Source organism: Aotus nancymaae, unplaced genomic scaffold (genome assembly GCF_030222135.1).
Source record: "Aotus nancymaae isolate 86718 unplaced genomic scaffold, 86718_ANA_hifiasm-v0.15.2.pri h1tg000017l, whole genome shotgun sequence".
Classification (NCBI taxonomy): domain Eukaryota; kingdom Metazoa; phylum Chordata; class Mammalia; order Primates; family Aotidae; genus Aotus; species Aotus nancymaae.
Window position 1 is genome coordinate 13756581 of NW_026988429.1, and position 27465 is coordinate 13784045.

Below are 27465 nucleotides of genomic sequence, written 5' to 3' on the forward strand. Positions count from 1 at the left end.
CTCAATGGTTATTCATCAAAAACAGGGACAGAAAGTTACACACAAGGTCCATATGATGTTTCTCACTGAATAATAGCACATTTTCAGTAATACAGGAAAACAGTTCCAGTAGAAAAATTCAAAGATAGCAAGTCATTGTACTCTCATAAAACAAATAGCTTAGACTAAGGAATCTTCTCCTTAAGAAAGTTTACCTAAAGACCTATAATTCTAGAAATATGGCTGACAATTCAGTCAAATACTATCATAACATACATGACATGTTATTCCTTCAAATTCTTGCTTTTCATTCAGACTGACAGGTGGGTGGCACACTGAGAGAGCTTATAGAATTTTATGAGTACTTGATGATCCAAACTAGTTCAAATAATTAGATTCAAGAGTTTTCAAAAATTTATAATATTAAAGGCTTTCAACTGCCCATAAGCACACCAGAATTTTATTTTTTAGATCAGTTGTACAGATGCACTGATAAAAAAGAAATAAACCTAATCTTAAAGAGGGGAGGGGCACAAACTGATATGGATGCAAATACAAATATAGAAATATAGACAAAAAAGAAATAAATATAGGTAAAACCAAATATAGATAAAAAGGAAATAAACAATCTTAAAGAGGGGAGGGGCAAAAACTGATATGGATGCAAATACATATATAGAAAATTGTAGACTTTGAGGATATACAGCTAACCACATAAATACATTTTATATGTAATTATATATAATTATATATGTAGAAATAGATAGACTGTTGCCCTATCACCCAGGTAGGAGTGCAGTGGCATGATTATAGTTTGGGGTAGCCTTTAACTCCTGGGGTCAAGTGATACTCCCACCTCAACCTCCCAAGTAGCTAGGATTACAGAGGTGTGCCACCATGCCCAGCTAACGAATAATTTTAAATCATATTATATAATAAGAATATTTCTAAGCCTTTCTAATATAGGTTTCAGAGAAAAAGAATGTGCGACAGTAACTAAAAATTTCAGAATTGGGCTACGCGCGGTGGCTCACGCCTGTAATCCCAGCACTTTGGGAGGCCAAGGCGGGTGGATCACCTAAAGTTAGGAGTTCAAAACTAGCCTGGCCAATGTGACGAAACCCCATCTCTACTAAAAATACAAAAATTAGGCGGGCATGGTGGTGGGTGCCTGTAATCCCAGCTACTCAGGAGGCTGAGGCAGAATTGCTTGAATACGTGAGGCAGAGGTTGCAGTGAGCCGAGATCACACCATTGTACTCTAGCCTGGGTGACAATAGCAAAACTCCATCTCCGTTAAGAAAAAAAAATTTCACAATTGGACAAATGGGAAAGTAGCAGGAATGGAAATCAATGTATAAATTTTAAGGGCAACCTAAATCAGAGATGATATTAGGATTTAAAACTATTACAGGCACTCCTGAAGTAGGAAGGAACAATGTAAGACAATCTAGACGTCAATGTGTACTACCATTAGATGAGATACATTTACTCACCCAAGTAAACACTGTTTTCTGTGGCTCCTCTGGCAGCTTCTACAATGTCTTCTTCATCTTCTAAAACATCATCATTAGATGTATAACTTGTATCATCAAAAAGACTGATGGGAATGACTTTCCCATCCTTAACTAACCAGGCAGATGCAATTGGAGTACAAAACTAAACAAAAAGGGAAAAAAGATCTTAAATAATTTAAGCAGTAGCTATGTAGTTCCAACCCATAAAAGACCATTTAAAAATCACACATTTCAAAAATCAGCACAGAGAACAAGCTGAGAGCCCCAAGTGGCAGTAATTTCCTTCCACTCAATAAGTTTGGTCAAACTGGGAGAGGAAGAAACATATTTATAAAACTTCAGTGGTGTTAGGTACCTGGTACTCCCATTTCAGATGTCCTCCCTTCTTACTGAATGCCACAACCTTCCAGTCAGCAACTGAAACTTTTATCACTATGTCCATTATGGCAGCTTCCTGTTCTTCCACATCTGAAATAATTTTAGACTCTTCTGTGTTCTCATTGGGTTTAAAGGTGCTTTCAATAAATCCAGCTCTAGTTTCCATGTCTGGAATATACCGAAGTTCAAAGTGGCCAACACTGAAATTCCACCTTAAATTTACAAAGGTGTGTTTTAGAAATTTACATTTAAACAGACGGACAAAATAACATAGAACTCTTCTAGATTGAAGAAGCAAATACTAAAATTATGTGATGAGAAAAAGAACAACTCAACATAACCTTCTGGAAAAGGAGTGCTCTGCTGATTTATGCCACAAGAGGGCCCACAAGAACTCTGTCCTGACCCTTCAGACACAATGGTTCTGAGGGTTGTGGACTAACTGATGTGTCTTACAACTGCTAAGGGATGGATTTTCTCTCAAATAGGTACAAATGTTTGCACTTCTACATCAGAGTGATTTTCCCAAAACACATCAATCAATGTCACCTTTCCTAAGTAAGTTTCAGCAGCCTTATCCATGAAGCGGCAATAATAACATTTCCTCTATAATTAGTAAATAGAAACATCACTCAACTATTGAGAGTATAGCATCTTATCACTTAGATATAAAATGGCATAGTTAAGAATTCTGACAAATTTATTGAAATAATTATATTTTAAAGAATCATGGATCTTAGGATCCCAGATCCTTCCTATTCTAGTAACTCAAAATTCTGTTAAGTTGGACATCTGCTCCTATGGTGGCTAAGCTCCCAGTGAGCACTCTAACACTTAAAAAAACAAAATCCAAAAAAAAAAAAAAACCAAAAAACAAAAAACCAAAATCCAGCCAGGATAAAGAAGGTCAAGTTGTCTGCAAATGCAAAACCCTATTCATAGTCCAAAGCAAAAAGAATAAATGCATTTCAGGAAAGGAAACTGAATTACACTGCATCAGATCAGACAAAACTTGAAAGTCTGGTTCATTTTCAAAAAATAAAGATGGAATCTCAAGTTATTTTTACACACAGGCAATTCAAAACTTAAATATTAGGTTTAAAAAAATCAAGCACGTGATGTAAGATCAGCATATCTAATCTAGGTATCACATTTTAAAATCACATATTTAAATATAAAAATTACATAAGGGGCTCATTATTTAAAGAAGGAAACAGAAAGGTATTAGGCTAAATGTTTTAATACTTCAAGAAAATTGAGTAAAATGATTATTATTTTAAAATTGGGATAATCAGACAAACTATGAAACTACCTACTAGACATAATTAGAGAGTCAAATAGGTTCAAGCTCAAAGAAACACATTAATTTTGCCTTTGATGAGGTTGCTATAAAAATACCATTAACTTGAGACTAAACTAATAGTCATCACATGGGAACCCCTGTGGTTACCACATCCTGAAGCATATGGTGAGAAGTTCAGTTTAGAATCTGTTAATAACCATGAAACCACTTTTATTTTAGGGACCACATAGGATCACCTGAGGTCGGGAGTTCGACAGCAGCCTGGTCAACATGGTGAAACCCCATCTCTACCAAAAATACAAAAATTAGCCGGGTATGGTGGCACGCACCTATAATCCCAGCTACTCGGGAGGCTGAGGTGGGAGAATCACTTGAACCTGGGAGGCGGAGGCTGCAGTGAGCCAATATCGTGCCAGTGTACTCCAGCCTGGACAACAGAGCGAGACTTCATCTCCAAAAAAAAATAAAAGTTTTTAAGGCAACAAAATAGTTCACAAAATCTCCACCAACAGAAATCTAATAAATTTTGGTATTAGATGTATTTCTAAATAATACCAACAGCAATACTATCTGAATACATACTTCTCATTGCCACTGCGAGGTCCAACAGCTCTAACTGTTTTTTGGGTGCGCTGTAGAAGCAGGATATCTTCTTCTTGTTCCATTTCATCACTATCCCAATGGCGACAACCCAGAGCTGAACAGATATACCTCACCTGAAAAGACAAAATTAGATACAAAATTAGTAAAAGAATACAACTCATAAGAGATCAGAAATATTAAAATAATCCCTGTAATTTTTAAAAAGTGAAAGGAAACTAAGGAAATGTGCATGAAGTACGCAAGTAATAAGAAGCATCAGTTACATTACTAACTCCTAAAATGAGTTATTTAGAACCATGACAGTACCAATGAATATTTATTTCAGGGAATGATTTTAAGGGTTTACATAATTGTAGCCTTGCTTTGGGGATTTCCATGGAATATACAAGAAGAAATGGATAGGCACTTGTGATAGCTTTGTAACAATACCATTAATAAAATTTCAGGTGAGTTAAAAAAAAAATCAACCTTAGAGTTTCTGTATAACAGAAGTATTTGGTTTTTAAAAATCTGAAACTTTTCTGATAGCTTTTGGTATTCAAAAGTAACTCCCTCAAACTTTCACTAAAAGAAAAAAGGAAGACTTAATATGATCCAAACTAAAATCCTCATGAAAAGAAGCATACCTTCTATAATATCAGAATTATGTAGCAGCATATCAAATCAGAAAACCAGGTGATTGGGTTCAATCACCTGTTTGTTTACAGACGAGACTACTGAAGTAAACACAGATTGAAGTGCTTGCTCAAAAAACAGCCAGACAGGATGGCATGGCCTCCTCAATACAATGCAGATGCACATGAGTGGAGAAGGCAGAAAAGCATCTGCAAGAACAAGAAAGTGCTATGGGCCTAACACTTAGATGAGGAATTTTTACAGTTGAAAAAACTCAAGAGTAAAAAGATCAGGTTTCTATTCTTCCTTGTTTTAGTCCAAGGAAAAATATAATAAAATGTATATAAAATGTTTACATGTCAAGGTGTTAAAGGGTTACAAAGATTTTTATTTTTTACCTTTTAAGAAAGGATGTTTTTATTTATTTATTTTTGTTATTTTTTTAAAGTGGAATCTCAGTCTGTTGCACATATTGGAGTACAGTGGTGTGATCTCAGCTCACTGCAACCTCCATCTCCCAGTTCAAATGATTCTCCTATCTCAGCCTCCTGAGTAGCTGGGACTACAGGCATGCATGTGGCACCATCCCCAGCTAATTTTTTTATTTTTAGTAGAGATGGGGTTTTACCATGTTGGCCAGGCTGGTCTTGAACTCCTGGCCTCAAGTGATTCGACCACCTTGGCCTCCCAAAGTGCTAGGATTACAAGCTTGAGCCACCTGCCTGGCTGAAAGGATGTTTTTAATTAGTTACTCTTAATAATGGATTTATAAGACCTAATCTTAGAAGCAGATTATGTTATAATTATATCTCAAGAGCTAGTGTTGGAGAAAGTCTAGGTTATTAACAGCATGACTTTGTTGTCAGATAGATCTAAGTTAAATCTGACCTTGGAAGTCTCTGAACCTTTAAAGTCTCAGTTTCCTCATCTATAAAATGAGTTCAAACTTTCCTTTTGGATTAGCTTATTATAGGATCAAACTATATAAATGAGTAGTAGCAATTATTCTTATCATTAGGATTATTATTAATCTTTAGAAGGCTCTTCATCTGTCAAAATGAAGAGCCAAAAAAAAAAAAAGTTACCCTTAGGAAGACTGTGAAGATTGCAAAATAATGTATAAAAAAAGCACCTGAGGCTGGGCACAGTGGCTCATGCCTGTAAACCTGGCACTTTGGGAGGCCAAGGTGGGCAGATCACTTAAGGCCAGGAGTTAGAGACCAGCCTGGCCAACATGGTAAAACCCTGACTCTACTAAAAATACAAAAATTAGCCAGGCATGGTGCAGCGTACCTGTAATCCCAGCTACTCAGGAGGGTGAGGCACGAGAAATCACTTGAACACACTTGAACCTGAGGGGGCATGGAATAGAGCTGAGATCAGCCTGGGCAACACAGTGAGACTGTCTCAAAAAAAAAAAGCACCTGAGACATAGTAGACCATATTCATTAATTCTCTCCCTCCTGCTATTCCTGGCTCTGCCATTTATTGTTACTAGTTTCCCCTTCCTATGTGACAGTTCTCTTATTAAAATAAATGACAACATCAGGGGAAAATTACAGTAAACCCCAACTAGTAATAAGTATAGTTTAATAAATTATTTTTTCTATCTTAATTTATTCTGATTTCCCAAAAGTAAATTCAGCATTTTCACTTACCTTTCCACTATATGCACTGAGTCCATACGTAGTAAGAGATTTTCCTCCAACCAAAACAACATCATCTCCAAATTTATAAGAAGATTCAAGAAGTGATTCAACTGTGAAAGGAACTGTTTCCATGCTCTCACGGTCTCGATCCCACTGGAAGAGGTCTCCATCCAGGGAAGGAATGATCATCTTATTCCCAAATACCTAAAACAGAAGCAACTTTTTAAAAGGGCTATAACTTTAATTATTTTTTTCTTATTTCTCCCAGAAAAATAAAAGGGCCATACGGTTTAAAGAATAGTAATTAAGAGCTGGAGTCTTGAGCCTGATGTACTCCAGCCTCCTTCTGAGTAGCACATGACACAGCACAGTCCATCAACCAAAAGTAATTTAAAAGAACTGCCAACCACTCCCAGGCCCTACACACAGTATTCCAGTAAAGTTTTTCTCCAACTCAGTTTACCATGGGTGAGCTACCAGAAGAGAGTTTTATGATCAAGTGAGTTCAAGAAGAGGTTACTATAGGAGCTCTTATAGCCATTAACATGTTAACATGTAATATGATTTTTTAGTAAATAGACAATATGTGCAGTATTTTTCTAGGGCTATTTTTATCAAGGCCAATTACTGTCATAGACTCAGCTCCAAGGAACACAGGTTTGGAGATATTGCCTCAAGTAGTATCCCATCTCTTCTTTTATTTGCTTTCTCAAATCTGCAATGAGCTAGAAGCCTGGTAACTAAGCTTACTGGTTTTGTGTTCTCAGTTGCCCTTCCTTCTTTTAACAATGGTTATTAAGGGCCTACCTATGGCCTGGCACATTCTGATGGTTGGGATAGATCAGTGAGCAAAATAAACAAATCACTGCCTTTGTGAAGCTTAAACTCTGGTGTCACAAGACCAACAACTTAGTCAATAAGTAAATTATATGGTATGTTAGGTGCTAAATGCCATTAAAAAATGGAACAAGATAAAGGAAGAATGGTAAATATGCATGGGGTGGAGTGGGGATTATCAATAAAGAACTCAGGGTAGATCTCACTGAGAAAGTAACATTTAGGCAAAGTCTTAAATATGAGAAAGTTAACCAGGCCAGGCCAGGCTTTGCAAAGGCTCTTAGATGGAAGTAACCCATCATGTTTGAAAAACCACAAGGAAAGTGAGCATGCTGAGAGGCAAGGGTGGAGGTAGAGAAAGCAAGGGGAAGGTAAGAGATTAGTTGATAGGCAGTTGAGCTGTTTAAGGTGGTCAGGTTTGGGATATAATCAAAAGTAAAGCCAATAGGATTTCATAGTGGATTCTCTTTATGGCATGAGCAAAAGAATGGAGTCCAGGATAATTCCAAGCTTTCTGGCCAAGAATATCTTACCTCTTCAGTAAGAGTTTCAGTACACGTCTTTGTGACATTGACTTTTGCATTTAAAAAAATGTATAAGTTGATCTACGTCAATTAATGACACAACTATTTTCCTGATTATCCAGGCTCAAAACTTTAGGAAACGGGAATACAAAAGAAGTATGAGTTAACAAAATTTCTCTCCATAGTTTTTTGTTCTTTAAGCAGCAGAAGGCTTTCTTTAAAGTGATACTTACTTGAAACCTTGCATACAGTAACTGAGAGTTCTCATTTGGTGTCCAACTCACACATCTACTTTGCCCCCAAACCTAGGGTTTTGGAGGACAGATTAAAAAACCACTATTCTAATTCATTTCTTTCTTTCATTTTCCAGGTCAAATCCTCATTAGATTCTGCCTGAGCTACTATAATAGCCTCTTTACAGTTCTTAAGTGGACATTTCCTTAGTCTTCTATGTATCTTCCAGATTAATCTCTTTGAGTCTGAGTTAAGCTTGTTATGACACTATTAAAAAATCTTCAACAGCTATTATCTTCTTAATAAAGACACCAGGCCGGGCACGGTGGCTCAAGCCTGTAATCCCAGCACTTTGGGAGGCTGAGGTGGGTGGATCACAAGGTCAAGAGATAGAGACCATCCCGGTCAACATGGTGAAACCTTGTCTCTACTAAAAATACAAAAAATTAGCTGGGCATGGTGTTGCGTGCCTGTAATCCCAGCTACTCAGGAGGCTGAGGCAGGAGAATTGCCTGAACCCAGGAGGCGGAGGTTGCGGTGAGCCGAGATTGCGCCATTGCACTCCAGCCTGGGTAACAAGAGCGAAACTCCGTCTCAAAAATAAAGAAAGAAAGAAAGAAAGAAAGACACCAAATCCTAAAGATACAAAATCCTTTAGAGGATATTCAAGTCCTCTAAATCTGACCTTAAACAAACCTTTCATGCCTGTCTTTTACTTCTCCCCAAAGTAATCAGGCATTACTTTGAAATGCCTGATTAGAAATCAGGGGTAGAAATCAGGCATTTATGCCTGGGTAGAAATCAGGCATTTATTTAAGCACAACATTTAATGTTACTGATATTGTTCACTTATGTCATTGTCAATGTCATTTCTTCTCTCTGGAACATCCTTCTATACCAACTCTGTTCACAGAAATCCTATCTGGCCTTCAACCTAGCATCATATATATTTTTGCTTTGAAATCTAAGAAAATTTTGGCAATGTAAGTTTGCTGATAAAAATCTTCCCATTCCTTAAGTTTGCTTTTTGTTGTAACTATCATCTGAGACACCATGATATTCTAACAAATTGCTCACTGTACCTCCAAGAAACACTTATCAGGTCTGCTAATCTTTATACATTTATATTTATACAGTAGCTGTAAAAGTAGTGCACTCATACTGGTGCCCAAATTTTGTTATCTAATTCCATTCTCCACCAAAAGGAATCAGGGCTCGCTCCTCAAAGAAATGGTGGATTCCAGGGCTAGGGCAGGGTAGATGCAAGATGAGACTTTACCATCTTATTCTTTCAAAAAGCAAGGATGTGCTCAAAAAGGGTGGGGGCATGCCACTGGCCAAATCTGGGACAATTTAAGCACCAAAATAATTAAGTAGTGAATTTTAAAAAATAGGAATTCACATGCTCATACCAATAGCAAACAGATAAAATAAATAATATATGAGGGAAAAGGAAGGGCTGGAGTTGGAAAAAATAGCATTTTGCCACCATCACAGTAAAGACTAGGTCAGACCAGAATCAGCAAGGTGCTAAATTGAGGTGGAAATTTTGATGAAGAACAGAATATCTACATGGTCTAGAGTGTCTACCTACAGAGTACTTATTAGTTACAAGAAATTAAAAAATAAAAGTTATATATTATATAGTGGAGCTAATACCTTGATTGGATAACCAAAAGTAAAAATCATCAATGAGTGTTAGATGCCCTGAGAGAGGCCACATCACCTATGTAGTATTCCAGCCAATAATGTACAACCTGAATCTCAGCACAAAGAAACACTGGACAAGCACAAAGTGAGGGAAATTCCGTTTTAAAAATAAAATAACAGAAAAACTATATTCTTCAAAAATCTCAGTGTCAGACAAAAAAAGGCTGTGGAAAAAAAAAAACTAGATAAAAAGAGGCTAATGTAACAAATAAATGCAATATCTGACCCTAGACTAGATGCTGTATTGGGTTAGAGGATGCTATAAAGGACGTTATTAAGTGAACTGACAAAACTCATATATGGATGGTATTGTATTCATACAAATTGATAAAGCATATAACTTTTGTAATTATGTAAGATAATATCTCTATTAGGAAATATATACCGATGTATTTAGGAGTAAATGACCATGATGTATATTGAACTTATCCTCAAATATTTCAAGAAAAACAAGTGTGTATGAGGGGATGGGGGAGAAGAGTGAGAGTGGGCAAGGGACACAGGCAAGCATATTTAAATGATAAAGCAGGCAACCAGGTTTGGGTAGGTAAAATCTGGGCATATAAGGTTGTTGCTTTTTTTTTTTCTTTTTTTTTTTTTAAGATGGGGTTTCACCATGATGGCCAGGCTGGTCTTGAACTCCTGACCTCAGGTGATCCACCCACCTCGGCCTCCCAAAGTGCTAGGATTACAGGCGTGAGCCACTACGCCCGGCTGTTTTTTTTCTTTTTTGGTACCATTTTTATTTGTGCAACTGTCTGTAGTTTGAAATTATTTCCAAACGAGTTTAAAAACAAAAGAAAGGTACTCAAGAGTCTTGCAGGAGCTCTATAGTCAAACTCAAGATTATATCATTAAATGAAGGTTTACCATAATTCTAGACACTAAAAATTCCTATTACTACTTACTGAAAAAACATTTGATTTTGAGTAAGTTCTCAAGTGACACTGATATGTACCTTACCTAATATTACCTTAGAGTCTTAGCATTACTACTTTCTTCTTTGTTTCCTTCTATTTATTGGTAAGAGATAATAAATTTTATTGTCAAAAATTAAAACCTTTGTATCTTTTGTAAAATCTCCAACTTGAAGCTGCCATTAGAACAAATTTAGGTCACATTATGCACATAACCTATAATAACAATATGTAGCATTTAGCCAATATGATCTTCTATTTTGAGTTATACATCAGATAGAAAATCAAGTATTTACCATATTATGTTAAATATTCTATATTTTATCAGAAGACTAGATTCAAATTATAATAAAGTTAAAAACAGATATTTCAATTGGTCATCTCAACAGCAATATTAGGTTAAAGTACAAACAGGGAAAGCAGGTGTGCATGACTAAAAGAGGAAGAGGAGTAAGTGTGTTTTCAGCAAACAGCGTTTATTATTTCCTCTTATTTCTTCTTCCATTAAAAACGTCTTTTTCTCTAAAGCAGTAGCAGGTCCTTAGGGAATACAATGTCCCCTAAGTGCAAAAATCAACTGTCAAACTAATATAGAATAAATTCCATTTCTGCCCTAAGGATGATCTCTGCACCACCAAAAGTAAAACCAACCAACCTTATCTTCAATTAAAAATATAGTTTAAAGAACCAAGAAGATTTGATATGATTGACCATACTGAGAAAACTACCTTATTTTAAAATTTAAATGCTCAACAGCATTAACTCAACAGCATTAAACCTTTAAAATAAGGTAGAGAAAACTACCTTATTTTAAAATTTAAATGCTCAACAGCATTAACTCAATAAATGCAAAACACAAAACAACAACAAGGCATTATGATTCAATAATGAATCATCATGTCATATTTCTGGATTATGATTTTAAAAGTTCACTTTTAAATAGCTGCTCTTCCTAATTGGTTGCTTATGAGTCATACACATGGCTGCTGACCTTTGTGCCAATCTTTGTCAAGTCTTTCAGGATGCATATGTGAAAGCAGATGGAGCTTTTCCTTGAGAGCCACAGAAGCAATATATGCATGCAGTTCAGGTACAGAGATGACATCACCCTTCACAATAGCATTACCTCACCCCCTAAGCATAGGAATGAGTCACCCGTTAGTCAGCTGCAAATCTCTTGGTAGAAAAAAATTTAGGTTACGGTGATGCATTTTCACATCCCACTGATTTGCTCATGTAAGCAGCTATTTGTTCTGATTCGCTGCTCTGCATCTCAGACTCACTGTGTGACTTGTTTCTCCCTTAAGTCATTTTTAAAAGTCTAAATTTTTGTATTTATTTTCTTCGTTTTTCCCTGTTCATAATTTAAAATAAAAGATGCTAGCAAACTCAGTACCAAAGAGCCAGAGTCTATCTCTCTTATTACAAAGCAGTTTAGCAAACTAATTCAGTTTCTTAACAAAATCTAAGTGGTACAATGAATACCAGTGGCACATGTAATCAGAGACCTCTATCTGAAATTAAAATGTGATAATAAGAACCTTAATTTTCAAGTGGAGAAAAGAATTTCATATGAGAAAATAAAGAAAGTACTACTACTAAAATGAGCACCAACAGCAATAAAAAACAAAAATTCCTCTAAATATAAGAAAAAATGTTTCCCATTTGATACTTCCCTATTTTTCTATGCAGCCAACCCCTCTCCCCAACTGACTCACACTTTTTGGGGTACACTCAACTTTATTTTAACTTGTTATAAAAAATTTCAAGCATATAGAATGTAAAGAGATTAATAAATCCCCAAGTATCTATCATGCAGTTTCAACAATTACCAACATTTTGCCAACTGTTTCATCTAGTTCCACTTACCTATTATATACTTGTTTATTGGGGTAAAATCATCAAAATTTCAAATTTCCCCTATTATCTCAAAGATCTGCTTTATGATGAGGAATTCCAATTCTACATATCACGTCTGATCCTTTTTCCCCAACAAAGGAGCGTCTTTTACCCCCTTTGTTATGCACTGATTTACTTGAGAAACTAGATTATCTGACCTACAAAATGCCCCACAGTCAGGATTCTATGTCATTTAACTTGTTCCTATGTTTCCTGTATTTCCTGAAAAGTATGATTAGACTTGGAGTTTTGATCTGATGCAGGTTTGTTTTGACAAGAAGACTTCATATCTGGTGCTATGCACTTCCTATTATATTGGGGTCTACAAACTACAGCCCATGGGTCAAATCCAGCCCGATGCCTGTTTTGTAAGTAAAGTTTTATTGGAACACCGTCACATACTCATTCATTTATGTATTTGTCTATGACTGCTTTCTAGCTGCAACTAGAGGTCACGTCGTCCTCAAAGCCAGGAATAAGTACCATCTGGCCCTTAACAGGAAAAGTTGGCTGGCCCCTGTCATATACCATATTAGGAGGCACATAGTGTTTGCATGCCCCACTTTTAATGATGTTACTATCAATTACTTGAGTTTGGGGGAGTCAGCCCGATCCCTCCATTTAAAGTGTCGCATCAACTTTTTATCATTTTAGTATTGCTTGAGGGCCTACTATTTCAACAAAGGAACTAAAATGGCAATTTCTAATTTTATCATTCCTTTTGCATTTATTAGTTAGGACTTTTCTATAAAGAATTTTCTCTCATTCAGTTTTGGAAGCCAGATTTGCACACATTAGCATTTTCTTGATTAGTGACTCAGGCATTAAATACTCTCAAATTCCAAAAATTGTATCCAGAAGCAACTCACCCACTATAAAATTGAAAATTGAAAAGGGTGAGATCAGTGTGTTTCCTAACCAGGAAAGAAGGAAAAGGAACACATTGGCCCTGATAGTTAACAAAAAGCCAAGTTCTGTGTATAAGCTAAGAAGTGACAAGGTTTAGAAAGGAGAAGGAAGGTAACAAAAAGAGTGTGGCAAGATGCAAACTCACTGAGTATAGAGACAAGGAAGAATGAACATAGGCCATGAAGAAAGGGTGCAAAACACCAACTATCCTAGAAAATTTAATTAAAGGGGCACACATCCCTGCCCCATCTAGGAACCCCAGGGAGTATTTCTAGGATAATACAGTAACTGATGCTTACAATGATGATCCCAAGGAATAAATAAAAACCTACAACTCATAAAGATTGGGAAGATGTGAAATACATGAATACACCATTAATGTTCTCACTTAAAAGTGGGAGTTGAACAATGAGATCACATGGACACAGGGAGGGGAGCAACACATACTGGGGCCTGTCAGGGGGTGGGGTGGGGGAAGAGGAAGGAGAGCATTAGGACGAACACCTAATGCATATAGGGCTTAAAACCTAGATGATGGATTAATAGGTGCAGCAAACCACCATGGCACATGTATACCTATACCTATGTAACAAATCTGCACATTATGCACATATATCTTGGAACTTAAAGTATAAAAAAAAATTCCAAAAAAAGAAAAAAATGCCACTAAAAATGCTAAATTGTTGAATTTTTTATTATCTGGAAGTCTCCTTTGCCTAGAACAATTACTTTCCTAGCCATACTAGCTGTTTTGCAAACCAGGATGATATGATGGGGCAACATCACATATCCAAAACCAAAATAAAAAAAAAATTTTTTTTTTTTTTGAGATGGAGTTTCACCTAGGCTGGAGAGGGCAATGGTGCAATCTCAGCTAACTGCAACCTCCGCCTCCTAGGTTCCAGCGATTCTCCTGCCTCAGTCTCCCCAGTAGCTGGGATTACAGGCATGTACCACCATGCCCAGCTTATTTTGTATTTTTAGCAGAGGTGGAGTTTGTCCATGTTGGCCAGGCTGGTCTCGAACTCCTGACTTCAGGTGATCTGCCCACCTTGGCCTCCCAAAGTACTGGGATTACAGGCATGAGCCACCGCACCCAGCCTGAAATAAAAATGTATCCACACCAACCAGCTGACTGCACCTCATTCAGCCCATTCCCTGGGTCCCTGACTTTACTACTCATTCACTATATGACCTTGGATAAAAACTAACACTTCATTTTTTAATAAAATGTCTCATGTTACCTTATTTCACTTGATTCTCAAAATCACTTTCCACAACTAACTTAAAAGGGATTCCTTTTTGGTCTCCAACCATTGACTAATGCTTTTATCACTTTAGGCATCCAGAGGCTTCCTGCTTTTTCCCACTGCTTTCCAAGATTCTCCAACTGAAAGTAGAAAGGGTTTTCTGATGTTCTGTTTTGCTACAAAACTTTCAATAAGGCTAACGAATCAAGGAGTTGTTTGAAGAGGCATTTGCGTTATAAGCCAGTTATATCTAATTATGGAAGTATTTATATTTATAAATATTTATAAAGTTTTCACACCAAGTAGCAGATGAGGAAATCTGAAGGAAAGCAGGATAATTCCTAAAATCCCAATAAAACAAAGCTATCATTGAAACACTTTTTCTCTCAATTTTCTCTGACTTATCAGTCTGTCAATTTTAAAATGTTGGACTTTAAAACTTTGGTCATAGGTCTTCTCACCCTACTTTCTTTCAAGGTGATTGATCTCAGTCCCCACAACACAAGCAATTCTAATTTTAACTTCAGCCCAGACTTTTCTTCTGTCAGCACAAGACCCATAAAGTCAGATGCCTTCTTCAGCATCTCTGCTTGGAGAGCTCTCATGGTCTCTCCAAACTCATATCTAGACAACATATGTTCTTCCTTTCTATATCTGTTCTTAATTTACTACTAAATCCTCCTTTGGTCTTATAATTTCATAAAGATCTTCCTCATTAAACTTCTTTTGAATCCATCACTTTACTTCACTCTTTTCCAATGTCACCATCCAGTCTAACTATCATCCCATCTGGATGACTACCATGCAGTCTCTTGACTAGTATGGGAGACTCGAAATAGTCTCCCAATTTCTGCTGTTGTTCCAGTCCACTTTCTACAATCAGAGTGATTTCTTCCACTTAAACCTGCAATGATTTCTCATGGCTCTGAATAAAATTTGAAATGCCTAATATAGCCTACTACACCCTGCATAACCTGGTCCTGGTCTATCTTAATGGGCTTATTTCAGCTACTCTTCCCCAACCCTCATTCCTGTTGCCATCCTCAACTTCTCTCAGTTAGCATGAGCATGCCATGGTTAACTCTCACCTTAAGGCTTTGAGATAAGCTATTTCCTCTCCCAGTGCAATCCTCCCCCTGCTCTCTACCCATCTCTTGCCTCAGTAACTCCTCATCATACAAGAAAGGCCTTCTTTGACCACCAAGCTAGACAAGCAGTTATCCTTGTTAGAGTCTTTGTGCTCTATCCTGCCTTGTGCCAGTTACCACACTCAATTGCATTATTTACACTATAATTATTTCTTATCTGCCTTCCTAGCTGGCTCCACAGAGTACCATGTAAGTTCTAGGAAGGCAGGAATCATATCTGTCCTAGGCAGTGGACAACTCTGCACACCCACCTCCTGCAATCCCGCAATACTGAATTCAGTTTTGGATGTGTTAAGTTTGGGTGCCTGTGACTATCCTAGGAGGCAGTTTAAGTGCTCAAAATGTGCTGAGCTATGTGCTAAGTATGCTGTACGCAGGATGTCTTTGAGTAATTAATCTCCATAAAGCACATGAGGAAGTATTCGTAGAGAAAATACAAATAATTGGTAAGCATTAAGGTATTTTAAAATGCATTAAATGTTGGAAAGAGAGAAAGACATTAAGTACAAAGATCTAGAGTTGAATCTCAGCTTTACTACATCAGACAAATCTTTGAATCTGTTTGATCCCCAATTATATCATCTGAAAAATTAGGGTTAATTAGAATATTTACTTCACAGGGCTATGTAAATGACTAAATAAGAATAGATATCACTTTACAAACTATAAAGTGCTACTCAAACAACAGTTTATGATCCAGGGCTGCTTACTTTGAACTTCTAAGGTAATTTTGTGTGTTTATATGTCTCTAATTTGTGTGTGTTTACGTGTATATACATACACATGTATACTTATTAAAGAAAAAAGTTAAAAGCAAAAATGTAAACTCAATCTAGAAGCATGTGACTACCTATAATTCATAGTGAGCTTTATTTTATTCTTACTGGAAACTTCAGGAGAGAGCTATTATTCATTAATACGAAATTTCAAAAATAACAAAAGCTTTCTGAATTCTAGAGAGTATCTGTTCCAGAAGTAAATTAAAGGAGAAAGCAGACAAAAAGCTTAATTATGCCAGGTCAGTTATTTTTTTCCCAAACAAGGATTCACATCTGTTTAAAAACAAGGCCTCAAAACCAAATAAAGATTAATTCAATGTAGAATTAAAGATATCAAATTGCTAAGTTTTTATCAGAAAGCTCTATCAGGCCTAAAATTCTTTGATTGTAACATAAAAACTCTGATGGATTTTAAAGTACTTTATTAATCAATAAAGACAAACAATGCTAAAGAAAAGTTAACAAGTATATTTTTGTATCTTTTAATTCTTCAAAAATAATACACTTGAATGGAACATAAACAGTAAATGTTAATTAACCAAAATGAGCATCTGACTACCCTACTAGATGTCAGAATTGACTATTTGTGACTTATAAAAAAAGATGCAGCCGGGCGCGGTGGCTCACGCCTGTAATCCCAGCACTTTGGGAGGCCGAGGCGGGTGGATCACGAGGTCAAGAGATCGCCTGGTCAACATGGTGAAACCCCGTCTCTACTAAAAATACAAAAAATTAGCTGGGCATGGTGGCACGTGCCTGTAATCCCAGCTACTCAGTAGGCTGAGGCAGGAGAATTGCCTGAACCCAGGAGGCGGAGGTTGCGGTGAGCCAAGATTGCGCCATTGCACTCCAGCCTGGGTAACAAGAGCGAAACTCCGTCTCAAAAAAAAAAAAAAAAAGATGCTTCAAAATTGTTCTATTATGGAAATATATATTTTTACTTCCCTGGAAACATTGGGGAAAGTAAAAGGAAGATTGTTTGATAAAAGGAAAGGGTTTCCAGGAATCATACCTTAAAGACAAGGGAAGCAGGCATCACCATTAGATGATCTAACAGGAAGGGTGATGAGCTGGTTCAGCAGATCCGGGTATTAGTCAGAATGCATCCCACGTGATATGCTTAAAAGGAATACTATATGCTTAAATGTAGACAAAAAAACTCCGCAATGATTTGGTATTTATTATCTTCAAAAATTGTAAATTAGTACTCAACAGCAGAGAAATACCAAGTAGATAGTAATTGTTTAATTCTTTTTTTCACTAATTTAGTCAACCTACAAAACCAAGTGCCTCAAGGAAAACTACCAGACTAGCTTTTTTAACATATTTCTCAGTCATGATAAAAGAACACTGATTTTAATAACTATCTCTGCCTTCACCTATATTTATATTCATGACATAAACAATGTACATGTAGAGTTAATTTCAAAAGAAAAAAAAAAAACAGGGCCAAATCAGTTTCTCCTTTGGTGACATCCAATGCTGGGATAAATTAGTTTAGTTCACAGCATTGCTTTCAGCCATGCTAAGGGATTAATACAATAAAATTAAATCAAAGCACTGTTTCATTTCTATAATTAAAAGAAAAGCAATTAACCCAGGCAATTATTTAAACATTGGCTCACTACATGATTGACAGCCACGCTTCAAAATAAACTGCCATCTTAGATGACATAGACTCAAAATGTGCTAGTTTGCATACAAACTGCAAAACAACTTGGACAACTTTCAGTATAAGTAAGAGAATCTTTAAAAGAGATTACGGATCCTCTTTTAATAAATGCTTAAATGGTCTACTAATAGACATTTTCTGAACATATCAGTAACCAGTAAAGACATACCCTTTTCAAAGGCACTCCCACCTTCAAAACCCCTTTACTAGTGGGATGCATGCTGTCTGATACAGGGAGGGAGAGGAGGCTGGAAAGCACCAGCATCTTAGCTGTCTGTTTCTGCACCTGCCTGAAACAAAAAGGCAGTGTCCCTTGGGGAGAAACATGCCTAAAATAAACCAAAACCCCAAACCTTAACTAAGTTTAGACTTATAATAAAGTTGTTTGTTCTTAAGAGGAAAAAAAGGCCATTTTTCACAGAAAACCAAAACAGGAAACAAATATGGTATCTCTAAATACAGAAAAGAGAAAGGTATTCATCTAAGTACAAATTAGTTATATATACACAATTACAATATGCATTCTGAATAAAAATAAGGAAGGTCTTCATATTTATAAATGTGTTCCAAGACATAAAGAAGTAGACAGTTCAACCTACTTAGATTTGGTGAAGTGATCCAAATGTAGCCCAGAGACCCTAATGAAAAAACTATGCTAATATGTTAGAAAACAAAATTTTAAGACAATCAGTAGGAACCACAGAAAAATTTCCTTAGTGCTTTTTCAAGGTTGAATCTGAATATAAATTACCAGAGGAAAGTAAATCAGACTTCACATCAGGTGGTCCTTCTTAAAATTAAAAACAAAATTCTTAGCTACTATTAACTGGCAAAAATATTAGGCTTAGAACCTAGGGCACATCTGTTAAGGCTAACAGAGTGAACTTTGGGTGCATCATTTATTCTAAGACACCCAAATATACACACTAATGGTTTTAGCTTGGTTATGTATCAACACTCTTTTCAGGAGATAGTGGCAAACGAGATATACGTCCCAAGGTACTTCAATCTTCCTTCAGCATACAATTCATTCTAAATATAATGTAAAACATCTGTTCTTAATGGAACTGTCAATTTCCCTTACCTTCCATGAACTTTTCTTTTTCATTGACATAATCAAAACCCCACTAAAGCAACATAATAAACTATCTTATAAGCCTTTTGGATCAGAAAAGGTTAAGAACAACATCAGTGCAAGCCAGGGGGCAAGTATGTACCTAATGCTAATTCCTAGTGAATTTGTTCTTTATTTTCAAAAGAATCCTTAAATGTAGTAAAAGGGAAAGTTTAAAAATTCCTCTAGATAATTTACTTGGGTATTTCATGTATTTGACTGTACTGATGCATGAAGTTAGATTATCTTTAGAGATTTAGTCCAATCCTATAATTCTACAGAGAACGAAATTAAAGCTCTACTGATTAAATAATTTAGCCAGTTCACACAGTAAATTAATGAAAGAATTACAACTAAAACCGAAGTTCCTGAATCCTAGTCCCTCCTCCAAAATATCACATCATCTAAAAAGTTCCTGTGTAGCTTTGTTATTCCAGCAAAAGTACACGTGATCCATAACCAATTCTTTCATCAATAACTTAAACATTATTATATAGTCTATCAAATCCTTTATCCTTCAGCTTCTCAGATTAATAAGTAAGTTTGATAATTGCAGAGAATACATGTTCTCTGGTCTTCTAAATTTAATCTGTTCCATCTTCATAAGACAGGGTTGCGCTATGTGGCCCAAGCTGGCCTCAAACTCCTGGGCTAAACAGGGCTCAACCTCCTGAGTAGATGGGATGACTACTCAGGAGGCACATGCCACTGCGCCCAACTTTCATACCACTCTTGATGAAAGCTTGGAGAAACTAACATTCTAATACAGGAGTCCCCATATGAAACCATCAACCTATTTATTGTCACCTGGGAGGTGCCAGTTCTTTCTGCCTGCTACAACTGGCCCTCTTCCCTACACCACCCTTTAAAACCAAACACACCAGGTTTCTGAGAGAGAAGTTAACTACTTCTCACAAAGTTAACTATTATGAAGGTTTAAGGACCTTAAGGAAACACTGCACCAGATGCATTTATTACTCTATGCATCCAATTCACAGCATTTCAAATGGCAGTTTTTTTTTTTTAAGAGAGAACATGAAAACTCCTTTATTGAAAAATGCCATTGAGCTTATATGACTATTATAAATTCTTCCATTATATAAGTAAATTTATTCATTTATTTTTTTCATGTAAAATATTTACTGAGAAGTTCCTATAGGAAGGCAGGGTTCTAGGTTCTGGGGATACAGAGTAAAGACCAAAGGACTCAAAATTTCTTTTCTCTGTGGAACTTGCATCCTGTAATCTCAGCACTTTGGGAAGCCAAGGTGGGAGAACTGCTTGAGCCCAGGAGTTCAAGATCAGTCTGGGAAACACAGGAGACCCCATCTCCGGCCAACAAGAATTGGTTCAGGTCCAGAAAACTCTTCCAGCACAAACATTTGATTCCAAACCCAGCCTCTTTTGGAGCGGTTCAAAATTCGCTGTTCTTCACCCAGACTGCTTAGTTCCAAAGGGGATCCACTCATTAGAACTTGAGAAGCTCTGCCACGTGTCTATAGCACGGGAAACAGACATCATCTAAGCAGCTTTTCTTCAAATGGCAGTTTTTGATATATATATATATATTTATTTATTTATTTTTATTTTATTATTTTTTTTTTTTAGACAAGGTCTCACTCTGTTACCCAGGCTGGAATGCAGTGGTGCGATCTGACTCACTGCAACCTCCGCCTCCCAGGCCCAAGCAATCCTCCCACATCAGCCTCTCAAGTAGCTAGAACTACAAGTACATGTCACCACATCTGACTAATTTTTGTATTTGTAGAGATCAGGTTTCACCATGTTGCCCAGGCTGGTCTTGAATTCCTGAGCTCAAGCAATCCACCTGCCTTGGCTTCCCAAAGTGCTGGGATTACAGGTATGAGCCACACGCCCAGCCTTGGTGATCGTTTTGTGGTGTTTATCTAACTTTTTTTTTCTAAATCTGAACTGGACAAACGTTCAACTTTTGAACATAACTTCTAGATGCTGAGCAGCACACACCTTGCTGAATAACAAATGACTCAAGTTCACAATACATTCTTCTTTCCCTGCTAATATGTTTATAATTTCACAAATATTCTTATATTTTTATCATACACCAAATAAGCAATTTTCAAAGTGTGATCTGTGGACTCTTTCAGGGGTGCAAATAGCTAATAGTTTTCAAACAAGGTGTGATTTGCCTTTTCACTGGGTTGCTATTTCCCCTGAAGGTGTAAAAGCAATGCTGACTAAAACTGCTGGTACTTTGGCACAATTCAGGAAACAAACTAAGAATACAATGGTATTCTTCACCATTATACACTTGAAGTAAAAGAAAAAAAAAACAGAGACAGTTGCACTTAAGAATGTTCTTGATGAAGCAATAAAAATGACTGATTTCATTAAGTCTTGACCCTGAGTACACATCTTTTTACTATTCTGCAGGACTAATTAGGAAGTATGTAACAAGCCTTTCTCCACATACTAAAGCATGTCTTAAGGAAAAGCACTTGTGGAACTGAGTTGTAAGCTGAACTAGCAGCTTTGTTCATTGAGCTACAATTTTACTCAAAAGTCAACTGAAAAAAACCATGATTATGGGACTTAGGTATTTGGTAGACATTTTCTCAAAAATGAACAAAGTGGACTTTTTACTTGAAAGAACACATCTGACAGTATTTGTGATAAAATTTAAGTTTTTCAAGTGAATTCTAGAATACTGGAAAATTTGGGCCAGGCATGGTGGCTCATGCCTATAATTCCAGCACTTTGAAAGGCTGAGGCAGGAGGATAGCTTGAGCCCAGGTGTTCAAGATCAGCCTGGGAAACATAAGAAAACTCCATCTCTACAAAAAATTTTAAAAAGTAGCTGAGCTTGGTGGCAGGAACCTACAGTCCTAGCTACTTAGGAGGCTGAGGTGGGAGGATTGCTTGAGGCAGGAGTTGGAGGCTACCGTGAGCGATGATCACGCCACTGCACTCCACCCTGGGCAACAAAGCAACATCCTGTCTCTAAAAGACAAAATACAAAACAAAACAAAAAAACTTCCATCCACCAATTTGCGCTTGATAGCTTCCCAGTACTTACAGACTTTTCTGATGAGATCAGTGGCAAGAGCAACAAACTTGATTTTTTTTATATTGTATAAGGAAATATGCCAACATTTAAAAGATCTATGTAACTCAGTCAATATTTTCTAAATTATAAAATCATGCATGAGTAAAAGGTAAGACAGACCAATGGATGTTAGTGATCAGAGTATAAAATGTTCATTTAAATGTTCACTGTGGTTTCTGATTCCACAGTGCAACTAATGGTTAAGAAACTTCCACTTGTTTTGATAGAGTATCAAAAAAGAATGGCTTCAATTATGTGAAAAGGCTACTAGGATATTCCTCCCTTTTCCAACTACATTTGTATGTGGCTGGATATTCTTTTTTATATAATTAAATCAAAACAACAATGCAACATATTTAAGGCAGAAGCGGATACAACTGTCTTCTATTAAACCAGAAATTTAAGAGACTTGCAAAAATGCAAAATGCTACTTTTCTTATTAAATTTTTTGTATTAAAGAATATAGTTATTATTCATAAAAAGTTATGTTATTGTGCAGTGGGTTTATTGTTATATCTTTAATAAATTAATAAATACATTTTTTAAACATTTGTTTTAGGCTGGTCGTGATGGCTTATGCCTGTAATCCCAGCACTCTGAGAGGCCAAGGTGGGAAGATCACTTGAGCCTAGGGGTTTGAGACCAGCCTGGGCAATACTGAGACACTGTGTCTACAAAAAAAAAAAAATTAGCTGGGCATGGTGGTGCATGCCTGTACGCCCAGCTACTGGGGAGGCTGAGGCAGGAGGATTGCTTGAGCCCAGGATTCAAGGCTGCAGAGAGATAGGATCACACCATTGCACTCCAGCCTGAAAAAAAGCTCTTTGGAGCCCTTAATAATTTTTTAGAGTGTAAATGGGTCCTGAGACCAAACAGTCTTAGAACCAGTGTACTCTGTGAACAGACTGAATTTGTAAAGAGAGGTACATACAAGGTGGCGAAAGGGCTTCAGAGCAGGCAGAATGGAGTACAATCAAGCAAGCCAGGCTTGGTTCCAACTTCATCATATATATGGCCAGTCAGCAACCTCAAACAAATTTCTTTGAGCTGCAGTTTCCTCTTTACAAAATGGGACCAATGTATCAACCTCAAAAGGGTTACTATGAGGATTACACTGTCGAAGAGCATCAAGTATATGTTATAATGCTGGGAACAATGTTATATCATCAGTATCTCTACATATTAAACATCCACTCTCAAGAAATAGTCCCAAGAATTTGGGGCAGCAGTAAAATCTAGTAAATCTATCATGTTATCACAGACATTTAAATGCCTCCAGATTTTCTTCTTCTTTATTTTTTTCCCTATGAAGTAGAAAATTAAAATCTAGATAATGCAAAGAGGTATCAAGATTCTTTTCCTGCATGCAAAGCAACCAGTGAGCCTTCTGAATATGCTTTCAACTCAATATTTCAAAGCATTCTATCCAAAGGATCTAGAATTGGGGGTGGGTGGGTGTGAGACAGGACAATAAAAACAAGAGAACCCTAATGAACCACAGAAAATGGTGCCAACTAAGGACAGTAAGAAAGCTGAACTGTATTAAAAACAGCGAATGTAACTGCTATCTGTAAGAAAACCTTCAAATACAACCAGCTGCTTATAACTTAAAACACACTTACTAGCACTCAGGTTATCACAACTATTTGCATTCTACTTTGCCATACCATACAACTTATCTTTTTGTGCCTATGTATATTTCAGTTTGCAAACACACACATGCTTTGAACCACTACAACACACTGTAATATTACCTCAGATGTAAGCAGCTTACAATCTTCTCATTTGGCTGATCATCTCTTATGTCTAGTTTAAAAATAAAGTAAAATGTGCACACTCAAGCATAATCCCAGCAGAACAAAAATAAACAAGTTTATCTTAAGTAGTAATTCATTTGAATACCATACTCAATTAGAAACTGAATGTAATTTACAATCAAATTGCTATTTGCATTAATAATTCACAACACAATAGAAGTTCACTATTCTCAAAACATATTTTCAGTATACTGTCTGAGAAATAGTGGCCACTTTTAAAGTCTATTCAGGGTTTAGCACACAGCAAATGTGAAAATTTGGCAGTGTTGTTTCCTTAAGTATCAGTTTGGGTGCACCAGAAAAGATTTGGGCTGGGTTTACTGGAGAGCACAGAAAAGTCTGTTATTACAGATGGTCACTGGTAGTAGTTTCCCATTGGAAAGTCTGGTCACCAATATTCACATTGTTCTCAAACCCTTCATGTAAGATTTTGTGTTTTCCATACTTAATATCAGCTAGGAAGCTTTTTAAAGAAAAACAGTGATGAAAAAAGAGGAAAAAAGACTACCCTAGGGAGTGGTCCACAGGAACAACTCGATATAATAGAAGGCCACGGGTTTTCTGGAAAACAGAGGTGACTACTTCAATGTTAGTAGTCACCACTCAAAAGATGGACTTATTTTTAAATAATATAAACAACAGACTAAAGCTCCAGAAAAGGAGGGAGACTTAATCCAACAGAATTGAGTCTAAAGGTGAGGAAAATCAGCTTCTCTTATTTAATCTCCTCCATCTGCACCCCATGAACGCAGGCTGTGTCCTCACTTTATTGATGAGAACAACTAATGCTCTGAGGGGCTTGAAGTCATGTGCCAGAGTAATTTTGGAATCGAAGTCTCTTTGAATCTATGCTCTTTCTCCCCTACTATTCTAGAGCTCTGAATTATTAAGTAGAAATTTTCTGCAAATAATCAAATTTGACTGGAATTACCTTGTAAAAAAAATTCAGATGAATTCTGTTTATAATTAGGATATACACTTGAGGGAAAACATAAGGAATGATAATTTATGGGATTTTGCAGCACAGATTTCTAACTAGTAAAATTCAATGAAGTTTTTATTTATATTTATCTTATTATTCCTAGAGACCTTGTGATAATGATAAACAATAATCATTTAAAGCTCAGATAATGTGCTATGTTGACAGGGCAGACAGTATCCTTAGCTACTCACTTATAGGATTAACTCATTTAATGCCCCAAGTAATCCTAAGAAGTAGATGTTATTATCCATCTCATTTCACAAGAGGGGAACTGAGGAATAGAAAAGTTAAGTAATTGCCCTAAAGGGACACAGCCTGTAAGAGGTAGACAGGCCTCAAACTTGGACAATAGGGCCCCAAACTTATTAATATCAGCAATTACTCATTAGAATTAAGTTTTCCATTCAATATTTAACAGAAAATTCTTACCTCTGGTTTGCTAAGGCTGGATGACACCAAGGCACCAGATCCCACATCCAAATCCCACTGCTTTTTACCATGATTTTCAGGATCCAAGGCAGCAATTCGCCCATCTAAAGTGCTGATAATTACTAATGACCTGTAAATATTAAAAATATTTTAAAAATTAAACAGGTCTCTAAGATATTGGGCACACTTATCACACACACTCAAAAGAAATCCAGCCCCTGTCCAGGCTTCTATTGGTAGAAAGAAAGAGGGGGCCTTCTACCAATCTTGCCACAACTGTCTTTGAACCAAGACAATTTCAATATGCCCTTTATCTGTTTATGTCACTTATGAAAAGCCTCAACTCATAGGTCACCATTCATTCCACACTCTAATTCCCATAAGGAATACAATGTCCCTTGGTTTGTCTTCTTCTACCTACTTACCTCCTGAAAGCCTTTCCCCTGAAACACTGTCTTCCCTGAATCTTCACTTATCTTCTTGCTCTCATAGAAACCAGGCTTTCCCTGAGGACATTGCTTCCCTACAGAAGCACAGAGAATTTTTTTCTCCCATAACCCTTGCTCAGAATGGGGTAAGTAGACTCCATGTATCTCACTGCAATTTTTAGACCATTTTTTTCCTCTCCTCTCTGAAAATCCTCAGGATCAAACTGTTCTGTCCATTACCCCTCCTAGTAGACATCTAATTGACCCTTAGGTAACTAGCACCATCCTGGAGGACTTCAGCTGCTGGTTTACTGCCAGTACCTAATATATTTAACATGCTTCTGCCTCAATTCTTTGGGTTTTCATTATCTGTCTACCTTGCTTCAGCTACTCCTGTGGTCAGACACTAGACTGTCACTACAAATCACTGCAACCCCGTACCAATCAACTCCTCTTTTCGGCTCACTTCCTCTACTTCCCTGATTTCCCAACTTCTAACCCCACCAGAACCTACAAGCCACTGATACTATGACTTCCACTACCACCATGCCCTCACTTCTTTCTTAACCAGTTAAAGTCCCACAGTCCCTCATCTTAAGCACTACCTCATGGACACCTCAACTCCCTACCCCACCTCTCACATGTCACACTCTGGAAGAATTGATTGAAGTCAATCTTTTCCCCTTTCTCACCCCTACATCTGTGAAGTTGAATGTATCTGAAAAGAAACATATCATGTTGACTATCCTCACTTTAATTAATAACCACCAACCTCAAAAAGGCTATTAATGATGTTCAACAATCACAACACCCTTCCCTAGTCTATCCATTATGCCACTGAACCACGTTAACCATTTCATGTCTCCCCGCTCCTCAAACTTCTGATACCAGCTCTTTCAAGCTCACACATTTTGGTGACGATGCTTCCTATTTCATGGAGAAAAACAGAAGCAAATAGCATGCTTCCCACCACACCTCTATTTATTCATCAGTACCTGGACCATGACTTCCACCTCCCCTCCTGTTAGTGCAAGTGAATTTTCCACACTCCCATCTATCACCAACACCTCCACTTAAGCAATAGAGCTCTCTTGCACATTCATGAGGTCTTGCTCCTGCAAATATCTCCTCTCACTCCCAAGTCATCAATCATTCCTTCTCTACTAGAATATTCTCATCAGCATTTGCTATAAACTGAACGTTTGTGTCCCCCACAAAAATTCCTAAGTTGAAACCTAATCACCGAGGTGATGGTACTAGGAGGTGGGGCCTTTGGGAGGTGATTAGTTCATGAAAGTAGGGTCCTCACTTAGGATATTAATGCCTTTATAAAAGCATCCCCAGAGACTCCCTCACCCCTTCCACCAAGTGGGAATGCTTCTGTGAAGAATCAGTCTTTGCCAGATACTGAATCTGCTGGTACCTTGATCTTGAACTTCTCAGCCTCTAGAACTGTGAGAAATAAATGTCTGTTGTCTATAAACCACCCAGTCTACAGTATTTTGTTATAGCAGCATTCAAACCTACTACTACTTTCCCCAACTTAAAAACCAAACCAGATGAAACAAAATGAATCATTCTCCCTCCTCGAGCATCCAATCTATTTCTTACCCCTCTGCAACAAAACTCCTTGAAAGAGTTGTTATGTATTGTCTCTAAATCTCCTCCTCCTCTTCTATCTTGAACT

The 27465-nt window shown here is 36.9% G+C and overlaps 1 protein-coding gene across 1 annotated transcript in view; it reads right to left on the minus strand.

Moving 5' to 3' along the window:
* The window catches only part of EIF2AK3 (eukaryotic translation initiation factor 2 alpha kinase 3), a 72377-nt gene that overhangs the window by 32264 nt on the left and 12648 nt on the right, over positions 1–27465 (minus strand). Inside the window, exons 2-6 of the mRNA XM_021672635.2 lie at positions 25351–25480; positions 6054–6248; positions 3760–3893; positions 1852–2086; positions 1476–1638 (exon numbers count right to left, since the gene is read on the minus strand). Coding sequence (XP_021528310.2) covers positions 1476–1638; positions 1852–2086; positions 3760–3893; positions 6054–6248; positions 25351–25480 — 857 coding nt within the window. The remainder of the gene's footprint in view (positions 1–1475; positions 1639–1851; positions 2087–3759; positions 3894–6053; positions 6249–25350; positions 25481–27465) is intronic.